Source organism: Dipteris shenzhenensis, unplaced genomic scaffold (assembly GCF_047967505.1).
Source record: "Dipteris shenzhenensis isolate YYH24624 ecotype China unplaced genomic scaffold, Dip_SZ_1.0 scaf0541, whole genome shotgun sequence".
Lineage (NCBI taxonomy): Eukaryota > Viridiplantae > Streptophyta > Polypodiopsida > Gleicheniales > Dipteridaceae > Dipteris > Dipteris shenzhenensis.
Window position 1 is genome coordinate 339011 of NW_028239847.1, and position 12746 is coordinate 351756.

A 12746-nucleotide genomic window follows, 5' to 3' on the forward strand; every position below is an offset into this window, starting at 1 on the left:
AAATTTTAATAGAGAGATTCATAAAATTTGTGGATAGAATGGTTTTCTTAATCTCAATGATAGGTAGCGGATAAGTCTAAAAAGGATTATTTGGATCTCTGATAGCATTTGGATGAAGAAAATATTTTATATAATTGTTGTTAATACATAGAATATCATCAATGTATTTAAACACGTGTTTAAAGAGTGGTAACAAATCGATTCTACCAAGTCTCATGAGCCTTAAAATGAAAGAAGACTCATACCAAAAGAAATGTAAATTGCACCATAATGGGGCGCATGAAAAACCCATTAGAATCCCTTTAACTGTTTCTAAACTCTATCACCACATTGTACAAAATGAGTGAGAAGCCATGTTTGTAATAAGATCAATTTATCTTCGTCTAGGCAAATAGAACCTTGTGTATTTGTCATATATTTAGACCACTTTGGTTTACCCCATGTTCCTTTTGACTCATTAAGATGTGTTAAGATGAAGGGATGCATGGATTTTTGCTTAAAGGTTACATTAACTACTTTAGCAAGTATGGTAACTAATTCATCCTCCCCATATAGAGGTAAAGATTCATAACATTTTGCTATGTCTGCACAAAAGACAGAGTTGACCTTTGTCGGTAGATTAAGAGATACCTCAAATATAGAATCGACAATCCATAATAAAGATGAATCCACCTTTAAAAAGGTTTTAGCAATCAAGTTTTTGCTATGTGGCCATTCCTTTAAAACATTCAAGGGAAGAATAGATGCAGCTATGAGCATTGGTAATTCACCCATGAGATCTTTTGTGTGGTTTAAATATTGAACACAAGAAAGGTAGATTATCATGAGATGGTGTCACACTAGGTAAAAGGTGAATTAAATCCTTAAAGAGATTAGAGGCAACTTGCTTTGGGATGGTCCATGTATTTCCATCCATGCAAGGGTTGAAGTCCAACCCCATTAAGTCTACGGCCAGCCATATCACGTATCCAGTGAATGCATTCAAATACCATAGTATTAGAGCATTTGTCTGATCTTGAAATGTAAAATATGATTTTACCCATTCAATTTCATCCAAAACATCCTTAACTAGTAAACCAGCAATTTGCAGATGATACTACTCTGACCATCAGAAACACAGATGTAGATATACAAAGAGCTATGGATTGTATGGATATCTTTTGTACTGCATTTGGATCCAAAATAAATCACACAAAACTAGTTATGCCTTGTTATCTGGAGACCCCCAAAATAATCTAGAACAAATGGGCTATAAGAGAATTCCTCATGGATAATCTTCAAACTTTTGGGTATCCTTATGGGTTTCAAAGTTAATATGAAAGATAGATGGGATTGATTTCTAGAAAGGTTCACAAAAAAATAGACAGACTCGGGGGTTTGTAGGCAAACTTAGCAGGAAGAAGGGTAGTATTAAATCACTGTATATACCCAATTGCTATCTTCTATCTCTGTTGCAAGTGTCGTTCCTGAACAAGCTTAGAAAAGTTTATAAGAATCTAAAGATCCTTCTTGTGGGGGGGGGAGTGACACTAGAAGAAGAATATCCAAGGTCAAGTGGGCTTTTTGCACCAGACCCAAAAAGAAAGGAGGCTTGGGTGTTATAAATATACAGTTAGCAGCTTATAAATTAGCAGCCACTTGAATAATAAAATCCATGACTACTCTTGAAAGTGATTGGGCTAACCTCCTCCTCGGAAATGTCAAGTATGTCAGACACTACAAAGCCCCTAGATGGAAGGACTATCCCCTTCTCTCAGCCATAGGGAATCCAGACCATGCACAACCAAAGGGAGCCAGCTTTGGAAAAGTGTATGGTGGGCCTTTGAACAAATAAAAAACCACATTATCCTCTCTAGAAAAGGGAGATTTATGGCTTTAGATTCAATTTGGGTTTCTACCGTCTCCACCAAACAACAGTTTGGTGATGATGACTTCCTGAGGGCATGGCGCTTGGTAAAGAAAGGGTTATCTTGTTGGGGAGATGTATGGGACAAGACGAACTTCAGGTGGAAGACATGGCTAGAGATAAGAAGAGAATTTAAACTCAGCAATGCAGATCAAGAGTTGATTATTATGAGCAGAATACAGCTGTGGGAGGGAGACATCATTTCGAGGGGTAGGATCCTCAACTTCCCTAGAGAGTTTGGCTAGGTAGGCAGCTCATCCCTCTTACCTATTCCCACTCCCTTTAAAGGCATTGAAGAGATTGTGACTAAACTTAATGCTACATGGAATAGTTTTGATAATAAAAGAAAATGGGGTAACAGATTTGAGCTGATCTGGGACAGAAGAATCCCAGAGAAAATGTACACTTTGTTATGGTTAATTCTTCACAAGGCTTTCTGGACTAACTGCAAGAGCCTCAAAATTGGTAAGGGAGATGGTACATGCTGTTTGGGTATCAAGGACATGTTCCATTTGTTTATAGCTTGCCCTAGAGCAAGAAAGGTCTGGAAATTTGTGTAGTTAAGAATAAGGGAACCAATAAACTGGAGGTCTATTCTTTTGGGAGATGCACTCAAACTTCCTTATGCTACATGGGTACACATCAAGGCACATGCATTATGGTTTATTTGGATTTCCAGATATGCTTTTCAATTCAATGAAGAGGTCCTGCATGCTGATCAGATATCTCTTAATTGGTATGAAAGCTATTCTCCTACTAACTGATCACTATTTGCTGTGGTCCAGGCCAAGTTCTTGTTGGACCAAGAATTTCATAATTATAATGATCAGGTTTCACAATTGCAGGTAGAGCTTGAAGACCACATCCAAGATGCAGGGAGGTGTTCCAATTCAAGGATTGACATGCAAGCACAACTCCTTCCATCTCTGTTCCCCTTGTTAAAGTAGAACCCATTGTCTAGAGAGCCCTCTCTGGCACCTACATTTTCTATTACACTGTTCCTCTATGCCCTGTTCCACTGCAGCAAGTTTTGCTATACCAGGACAACTACAGCCTTGGTGGTTACCAGGTCAACAATAGCAAATTTTGTTCCCAGATCAACTGTATGTTTTTTGGGCATCAGGTCAACCACAACAAATCTTGCTTTCTTTGGTTGGATGAGGAGGCATCCTTGCCTCAAGATATAAGATACAATCATCCTTCAACAAAGAGAGCAACAGATGATAAAGCTTTACTGATTAGAACAATGAATCTGAGCTTAGGCTCCTCTCCTCTTTGGCTACTAGATCTTTTGTTTCTCACTTCTATACAGTGGTTTTCTTGTATGCAAGATAGATATCCCTCTCTAGAGGAATGCCAAGCTAATTGCAACGTAATAGACTCCTAGAAGTCACAACGCCTCAACTGAAGACTCGAGATTAGTAGCTGTAGATAATACAAGTCGTACTTATGTACATTAGGAGGACGATATGCTCTTACCTTTAAAGCAAAATGTATGCATTTGTGATACATGATAGCTTTTTAAAATGCATACTTCATTTGGGCTACATCTATGTTGTGTGAAAAGTGCTTGCCACTTCTTAGAGCTTCCAATTGCCATGCAGGCATTAGTTGGGAAAATGTCCGTTTGAATAGTAGATGGGAAGACCAAATATGTCCACAACATAAAATATATATAAAGGCGTTAGTATTAGTTTAGTCGCCCTCCCCCGAGAAAGAATGACTGTAAGCTAAAAGGTTGCAACGGAAGTATTGAGGTGGTCATTGGAGGTTGTGAATGCAGCGTATGTCGAAGGTTTAAGGTGGCGACTGGGTATCTTACCCGAGCCAACATATTCGTGTGTATCGTGTCCAAAAGCTCAAGACATGCATACTCTACATTATCACACGTGAAGAACTCTGTGGTGGATACTAGTTCATGATGCGGGAAAAAGTGATGGCGCGAGCTACGAAGGCAAAAGGTCATGTGGCTGCTCGTCGACGGCTCGTGTTCAAGAAGGACTTGCCATGTGAGGTAGATGCATTGGAGGAGCAAGTGCCAGAGGCATGCAAAGCGTTGCCAGCGAAGGTCGAAGCAACCCAAGCGCTGTCAGAGGGTACTCAGGGTCATTCTCCTCCCAAATCATAGATGAAGGAGCCCACCGATGAACCTTCCAAAATGTGAGTGACTTCAATTGTGTCGTGATTTTGGTGTGTTGTGAGTGCCATCGAATGCCGTCTGCGTGCAATGCTACAACACTCCAACGCTCCGAACAACGCTGGATTCACCAACTTTGCCTATGCCAACGCTATGATTCTCGTCCCCCCCATCGATCTGTGCTATGGATCAATGCTATGACTCCCCCCCACCTGAATTTGCACTGCGAACAATGCTATGGCTCCCCCCCGGGTCAATTTGCGCTATGGATCAACGTAACGGGCCCCCCGCCCCCCCCCCCGAATCTGCTGGGTCCCCACGCTTGTGTAAGGCTCGAATATGTACCCCCACACAACCAATCGAATAACACATGTTTTCCATCCTGAGAAGCATCAAAAGACCAAGCAGTAGACCCAAAAAAGCAATAACCTCAGAAGCAAGAGCGACCACAGTTTTCAAGGTCAATGTCATAAAAGGGGTGGGCGGTGCGGACATCGACATCGTTGTGCTCAACGATGTGGACAAATTCTTGCATGACGCATGCCATGCTGGCCTTTGTTCTTCTGAGAGGGGGGGCACACCGTTTCACCTCCATTTACAGATGGTTTGCCGCATAACCGCACGCAAGGTGTCAACAAACTCATCCAAAGGTACATAGGTTGGGACAATGGCCAATTGGGGGGGTGATTATATGCAAGAGCTTGAAGCAAAAGAACTCACCCCTTCCACAAAATTCTTGGGTGCTGCATGAAGGACTACGGCAAACCTCACTTCCGAACCACTTACAAAAACATTGAACCAGAGGACATGAACATCAGCATGGACATGTATGCACAATACAGTGCAGAGGATGTTCAGAGTCATGTTTGCTTAACAAGCTCGAACATATTTGAATGGGCGTTCATGTATTCGAAGTACAAGATGGTCTATTTTGCACATAGAAAATTCACATGCCAAAAAATAAATTTTGCTTTTCTGAAAAAAAAAATTTTGGGGGGAGGGGGGCGGGGGAGATGATGCTTGCGCATTATAGGAAACAAAAATGGAAAGTAGCACAATGCAAGCTAGTGTCGCTACGCAATATGGATCCCCTTCGTCGCACAAGACATCAAAGGTATAAAATAGCGAATTTGGGGTGGTGTGTCACTGTTGCTATCGTTGGGAGTCTACAGCATGACGGCCTTTTTTCCTATACGACGATCGGGGCTGCGTGGGCACTCAGAAGGGATATCGACGCTAGAGCTTGGAGTGTCTACTGCGACCTCAAGCATCGGACTAGCATCATCGGAGCTGATAGGACTGGGAACATCAATAGGTGAGGCGATACGTGTAGCAACGGGGGATCTGGTTGGATTGATGTCAAAGTAATGAGGAGCGGCCCGCTAGGTACCTCGCAAGTGCTAGTCCAATCGTGGTCGTGTGGTGGGGATGTCAGAAGCAAAGAAAATACTACCCACATTTGAAAGTGTGACCGTCCTGGGTGTCACCATGGTGCGTCACAAGGAATATGTACGAGAGTAGTCCGTGCCTCGTCCTTGGTATAGGATCACCCATGAGGCAGAGGGGTAGTACTTCCTGGTGCAAAGCATGCGAACGACGCACTTGTCGAGTATTGCGACCAATCGGGGAAGCAGATAGGTATATAGAAAACCAAAATTAGCACTTAGGTATTGGTTCAAGCAGATATCTTAGCAAATTAAAACAGGGCCTTGATGCGAGATGCAAAATTGGGCACTGGGAAGAGGTGATAACAAAATTGGGCTCAAGGCTCTTGGCCAGGTCCTCCAAGCCCTTGGCGAGCTGCGCCTCGTCCAAGCTCATCTGGAACGAGCCATCGCCTGCCTGGGCCATGGTTTGCAGGATGTGCTTGAAAGGGTCATTGCCCAACATGATGGTGTACACCACCAGCCTCACGTCCTGTTGCTTCATCCACCCCACCAAGTACACAAGATCCACACCACCATTGTTGCCCCCGTCGCTCAAAAACACCACCACCAGGCTCTTGTTCGCCATCTCCACACCTCGCATGGATTCCTGCGCCAGTTGAAGATCCATGTGCCAAATGCTCGTCAGACCTGCAGACGTGGCCACCAAGGCTTGTTCTGCTTCTTCACATGGGTCCACAAATCGGATGTAATGCCGGTATGCCTCATGGGTCAACTCATCCAGGAACATATCCCTGCCCAGCCCAGAGCATTTCGAGCTGGTTGCCATGTGCCTAGCTCCATTGAACAACTTCTCTGTGCAACACCCTCCAGTTTCACCTGGACATGGCACCAAATGAGTATGTCCTCTTGTCCTGCTTGTGATTACCACTATCAGCTTCCTTTTGGGCATGATCGGAAATATGCACGCAGAGTCCAGCAAGGCTGAGATGTGCATGATGCACTGCAAGGCCATTCCTCACATCACAGAAATGCACTGCATTCTTGTTGGTATGAGGGCTACCAATGGAGGGATCATTATGCAGCAGGCTTTACGTTGTTCGGATTGTGCTGACACATATTCATAGTCAAAATTCCCCCTTTTGCCATGGAAGCTACGTGTCTATTTGCACATGGCACACCCCTGACCCCTACATACAGCACTGCATAGGGCAGAATTTTTCATGGCAGGCATGCCTTTCATGGTCACCCCACTCCAAGGGAAACACACAATCATTGTTGCAAGAGGGTAGTGCACACTTCATGCCACATATGTGCTGTCGAGAATTGCAACGATGGTAACCTTCATGGTCGACCCTTAAGGAGCAAGTCTTACTGCAGTTGAACGCCTTTGCAGAGAGTACACAAGGTTTGCCGCAGATGTGCTTCCGGCGCTTGCAATCGTGGGTTCCATCATGCCCAGCGGGGTCATTGCATGCAAGTACCATCCAGCCATGATCAAGCTGGTCAAACATCTGCTCTTTATATTCCTCAACACAAAAGGTGCATTCTTCTCTGCAATTGTGGCTTCCTAGGCAAGAGTGATCAGAGGTATGCCCTTTCTCTAGGATGCATTTCAAAAAGCAGCTCTGGCATTTGCAAGAACAGAGGACAAGCTTGTTTTTCATCTCAGATAGTCAGGCAAGTATTTCCAGCTGTAGCTTCTGGAGATCACTATCTTCTGGAAAATCTTAAGTATTGACTTGTAACCATGCAAGCACCCTATTTCTCCTCATCTCAACCACACCAGCTAGGAAGCTTACATACGATGATAACCAACTCTCATCAGTTCCTTTGTGTTGGACAACTCTGGCAAATGCCTCCTTCAAGGGGCTCAGTATAACTCCCACGGCCTCATTCGATTATGCCACCAGCTCCAGACCTGCATCCGTAATTGTCAGAGTCTGACCTGCTACATGTATGGGCTCATCTTTCAACTCCTCTTGACTATCAAAGTTCACAAGCGGCATTCTATCCAAGCAGTTGCCAAGCCTAAGAGCACTTCTAGATGCACTCTGATCAAGCTGAGCCTCATGGCTAATCGCTTTGAATCTACAGGAGCCCAATCTCTTGCGCTTATTTGGGCAACCACCAGCTTCAAGTCCAGCATAAAGCTGCGGCCAGTATTGTGTAGGAAATAGTTTTTCAATTGTTTCTCCAATGTCAGAAATGCTGCCATGAAACTCAGGGCGTTGGAAGGGGGACATTGCTGCAATCTGTACCTCCCCCCCATACATAGTGGTAAGGAAGTTCTCCTTGGACTTGTTGCATATCTGATAGATCTTTTCACATAACTCATCCTTGAGATCCTCCACATCCGAAGCATCAACATCCTTGATGGACATATAGAACAAGCCCTTGAATAGCTTCACATCAGCCTTCACCAACCTCACACCATCCTGAAACTGTTCTGTCTCTTTATCTAGATGAAAATCCTGTGCACACACAATAGATAGACATGAAGACATGAGTAAAGGACATGCACTTCAAAATGGGGAAATCAATTGTTTTTCAGTGCCTTAGAAGTGAATCCTTGTTAAAGTGTGCACAGTAACTCCTTGTTACAGTGTGCACAGTAATCAGACCATGGAAGAAAGCAAGGAAACGGAGCAAGCTACCTTCTTGTTGAATATGGTCACATTGCTGATAGCAGCATTCAGGATGGAAAGGAGCATGTCCTCCTGCTCACGTCACTCAAAACTTCCCAGACCCTCAAAATATAGCAACGCATACATGCAATCGGGTTCACAGATGGCAGTCATCCACATCCCATCTGTGCATCTTCCTCTTGCTACATCCAGCAAAGAACCAGCCAAGTGATTAAGAAGGTGGGACTTTCTATTGCTTTGCTTGCACATGGAGGATATCACTTTAAAACGCTGTTTCCAATCAGCAAGAACTAGGTCTTTGCTGGGAACAAACTCCATCCACACAAGCTCTTTGGTTCCTGCAAACTGTGATAGCTGAATTTCAATGCCTGTCCAGTCCATACACTGAAAAGACTCATCAAGGCGAAAGGCCTTGAGTGAACTAAGGCCCCGATCATACATGGCCATGATGTTGGAAAGGTCACCTCCCCATCTGTAAGCCCCCAAATGAGGAGTGCGTGGGGGAGGGAGACCTAGGGCAGGATGTGCCCAAAGAGAGATTACCTGGATGTGTGGATCTGGGACAGATCTGGAGCGTTCATGGTTGGTGGGGTATCCCAAGGATGAAAGGCTGCATCAGGAGCAGCTCATGTGCAGGAAGATGGCGGGGACACAGTGTCTTGGATCAGGCCTGGCATGAGGCACTCAGTGGACTGCAGCAGGACCCTATGAAAGGCACGCTGACATCAGCATGTGTACGGAGCAGGGTACAAAGCTGTACGGATCTGTACGGGCTGCTGCAGGGCAGTGTACGGAAGAGGTACGGCCAGGACAAGGCACCTGCAAAGGGCTGCAGCAAGGCGCAGTATAGTGGGGGTCTATGGGCAGGTCTATGGCTTGCAAGCAGGGCTGGCAGGTGGCAGGACAGCAGCAAAGAAGCTGGACCCTGCATGGAACAAAGGGCCAGCAAAGGGCCCTTATATAGGGCTGGTTGGGCTGAGCCAACCAGGTCGGTTGGGCCAGCCAACCTGGTCTGTCCAGTCGGCCCAGTCAGGGCAGACTGGTCGGTATTTTTTGCCAGGCCTTAGGGCCTATAAAAGGAGAGGCTTGTGGCCTCATTTCATATCCAGCAGAGCAGCTTTGGAGGAGCAGACAGGAGCAGCAGATAGGGCTTCCTTGGGCCTTTTCCCAGGAGGTGAGGAGACCTAAAGAGTGCTGCAGACTTAGCTCCAAGGAGAGGCTGAACCTAGACTGTCTTCTAGGGCAGAAGGTTGCTGAGATCATCATCTTCTGGAGCAGCCATTCACAAGCAGGTTGGAGCAGTGGAACAGTTATCTTGGGGCCTACATTCAGGAGGACCAAGGAGACCTGTGTGCTGCGGACAAAGCTTGGCAGGGGCTGCCCACCTAGGCTGATTCACAAGCAGTAAGGTGGAGAAGAACACACTGGACGGAAAGTCTACAGACGCTCGAGGTGGAGCACGCGGACTCGAGTCTAGAGATAGCCAGCAGATAGGAGAAGGACCTTGTGGTAAGATCAGAGGACCACATCATTGGTGGGACTCTGGATCTGTCTCTTTTGTATTGTGTCCATAGTTGTGGACGGAAATATATATTTTGGTGGTTTGTCTATCTGGCTGGTTCATTGTCTATTGATGAGTCTGGACATCGATTGAATGCACATAAGAAGTTTGTGATTCCACACCCACACCACATTATGTGTGTCACGATCTGTGACGTATTCCTTTCTCTAGTTCTAGACTTATGGATGGTTTGATGAATGGACACTTGTGGAAGGATATGCCCTTTCGACGGGACACTTCCTATGAAGCACAACCCTTCACAAGAGACATTCTATTGAAGAGACATTCCTATTGTAATGTACCCTCTCATCAAGGGTCACACCCTTCACAAGGGGTACACACCTCTTCATGCACATACACTTTGGAGTACACACCTTTTCATGTGTGACTCTTCACTCTCTATATAAGAGAGGCCCAATTGTATGGATGACACACAACAGATACCCTACAGACATTCAAGCAATACAATTATTCCTTGTTCTCTGCTATTTCAGTCTCCTTTCTGTTCCTTAGCACATTTCTAAATATAGTAAACCTAGCATTTCTTACACTGGTATCAAAGCAAATTTCGCTCCTGCTTGTAGGAAATGCCCTCCACCTTCTAGCGCCGATCTGATACATCTTTTTCCGCTAGAAGGATATCCGTGCACATTGTGCATGGAAGAGATGGAGAGGATGAGTGTAAAAAATTTTAGCGCCAACCTTGCCTAAAGTCATCTATGGCCTCTCCATCTCCCCCACATCACGAGTTGATGTGAATGGACACGATAAAAATCGTGTCTTTTCAGATGCTTGGGCTGTCCCAAAACCAAGGGACGCACCTTTTCCACCATCGGACACACCTTTTGATGAAGAGTCTTGACTCCTCACCCAAGGGACACACCCCATTGTGGCAAAAAGGACACACCTATTCATGTGGGGACACCCCTTTTAAAAATAGGGACACACCCCTTCATGAAAAGGTGCACCTATTCCAAGGGTCACACCCCTTCGAATAGGCACACCTTTTAGGCACCAAGCACTTATAAAAAGGGTACCTAGAGGGGTTAAAATGGAAAACCCAGCCCCAAACCTTAGGTTTACCCTAGCTACCCAAGGGTTAAATAAACCCACCCTTTAATTTTTGAGCAACCACCCCATGTAGGCAGCCCAAACGAAAAAAAAACAAAAGGGAGGTACCTTTTCAACGCCCTACAGATTTTTCGTCAAATCAGGTTGGTTTCGCTGCCAGCCCCTGCTTGCGCCATCTCGCTGCCCGGCCCTGCTCGCTGCTAGCCCTGCTTGCGCCATTTCGCTGCCAGCCCTGCTTGCGCCATTTCGCTGCCAGCCCCTGCTTGCGCCCCCTGCTTGCGCCATCACGCTGCCAGCCCCTGCTCACTGCCAGCCCCTGCTTGCGCTATTTCGCTGCCAGCCCCTGCCTCGCCATTTCGCTGCCAGCCCCCTCGCCATTTCGCTGCCCCTCGTCTTGCTGGTTTTTCGGCCCTGTTTCTTGCCAGCCTGCAGCGTGAGCACAGCGCCAGCCAGCCATTCTGCCACAAATCAGCCTGCAACCAGATTTGCGCCATTGATAGCCTGCTCCCCTTGTTTCGCCACCTTTTTCCTGCCAGTCTCTTAACATAGACCTTAACGCCTGACTCTAATTGATGAGGTCCAAAACCTTACAGAAGTATATTGTCCTAGCCTTGGACGGCTTCCAACCTGAAATGTACTAGTCAACCTTCAACTTACAGAATTAAAGGTAAACTCGAGGGACCATGCGAACCGTATTAAGCTTGCACATTAGCGTGAATTATTCAAATATAAATCTTTGCTCAAATTTAACATTCCATCCCATTTCTTAAAAAAATAATATATACCTTTGTAAGACTAGAATAAGTCCAATCATACAAATTAAGATTTTTTTACGATCGGGCCACACCGCAACACCCGCTCCTCCATGGGGTCCTAACCAACAAACTTATAAGAAAAGAGGGAGTGGTGGGCAGCGAGTAATTTCAATCCACCGCACCACGGGCGGTACGAGGAAGTACATGGGCAACCGCACCCCATGAATTCCCTACCAAGAGGAACCTAAAATCTACACACTTTACTTAACTACACCTTTAATTAATTAACTACGTACACCACATTATTAATTTAAAAGCATAAGATGCATGAGAAAATGAAACAAAAGACTCATAGAAATTGAGGTACGAGACTCACGACAAATAGATGAAAAACAAGTTCCTTTTAATTATAATTATTTATTCCATCGAACAAGTGCGATCTCAATTGCAAAAAAAGTAGGCGCCATCATAAGCGTAAAGAAGTACCAAGTGGAGCTACATCCTGAATCCCCCTGATTCACTCTCCTTCTCCAAGACTTTCATTCTCCTGCTGGCTATCTAACTTAAACAAAGGACTAAGTAGAGGTGGCTGGTCAGGCCATCAACTACCTTCCTATCTCACCTCACCCATGAGCATAGGGGATCTAAGGGTCGGCATCTAAGGAACAAAGTCACACTCGATATATATATGACATCAGTCTGCGAAACTGAAACCCTCGTGCATACTCAGGATTATAGGTCTTGGCCACTCACTTGGTGACATTTACCACTCACTTGGTGAAAGGACATGCGCTAACGCCCCAATCACTACTTAATTCTTCAAATAATTATCATTCCTTGAAAAGATACAATCAATTTCCAAACAGGAAATGATTTCAACAAGTGGCTTTCCATATACAATCAATTCAATTACTCCCATGTCTCTTGACTTTATTATTCATAGGTTTTTTAAATTTATGATTCACATGCTTATTAACTTCAGTACTCACAAGCTTCTTAACTTTATTACTTAGATGCTTGTCCATGCTCCCACAGGCATGTATTTGGGTGCGCATATGCCTTCAATCCCTCCCTCAACCAAATACATGCAACACTGGTTTATGATGCGAGTGAGTCCTTCAGCAGCCCATTGCTCAGCCTCTGGACTCAGTTCCAGCCAGAAGATAGTGCCTACAATGCAGCAAGGGATCAGCCCCACAGTTCAGCAGAAAGTCGCCAAGTTTGGAGGAGTTTCTACTCAGCTGCAGAATAGGAATTGAAGGCTCAATTTGAGGTTCTGATTC

General features: G+C 45.1%; 1 protein-coding gene and 1 pseudogene across 1 annotated transcript in view; both read right to left on the reverse strand.

Annotated features, from left to right (window-relative positions):
- Positions 1-6446: 6446 nt before the first annotated feature.
- On the reverse strand, positions 6447-8523 carry LOC147878128 (uncharacterized; annotated as a pseudogene).
- A 3949-nt stretch (positions 8524-12472) lies between these two features.
- Positions 12473-12746, reverse strand: part of LOC147878129 (uncharacterized) — a 114086-nt gene continuing 113812 nt past the window's right edge. The window contains exon 5 of the mRNA XM_087372396.1: positions 12473-12633. Within this exon, the coding sequence (XP_087228522.1) occupies positions 12473-12633 (161 nt within the window). The remainder of the gene's footprint in view (positions 12634-12746) is intronic.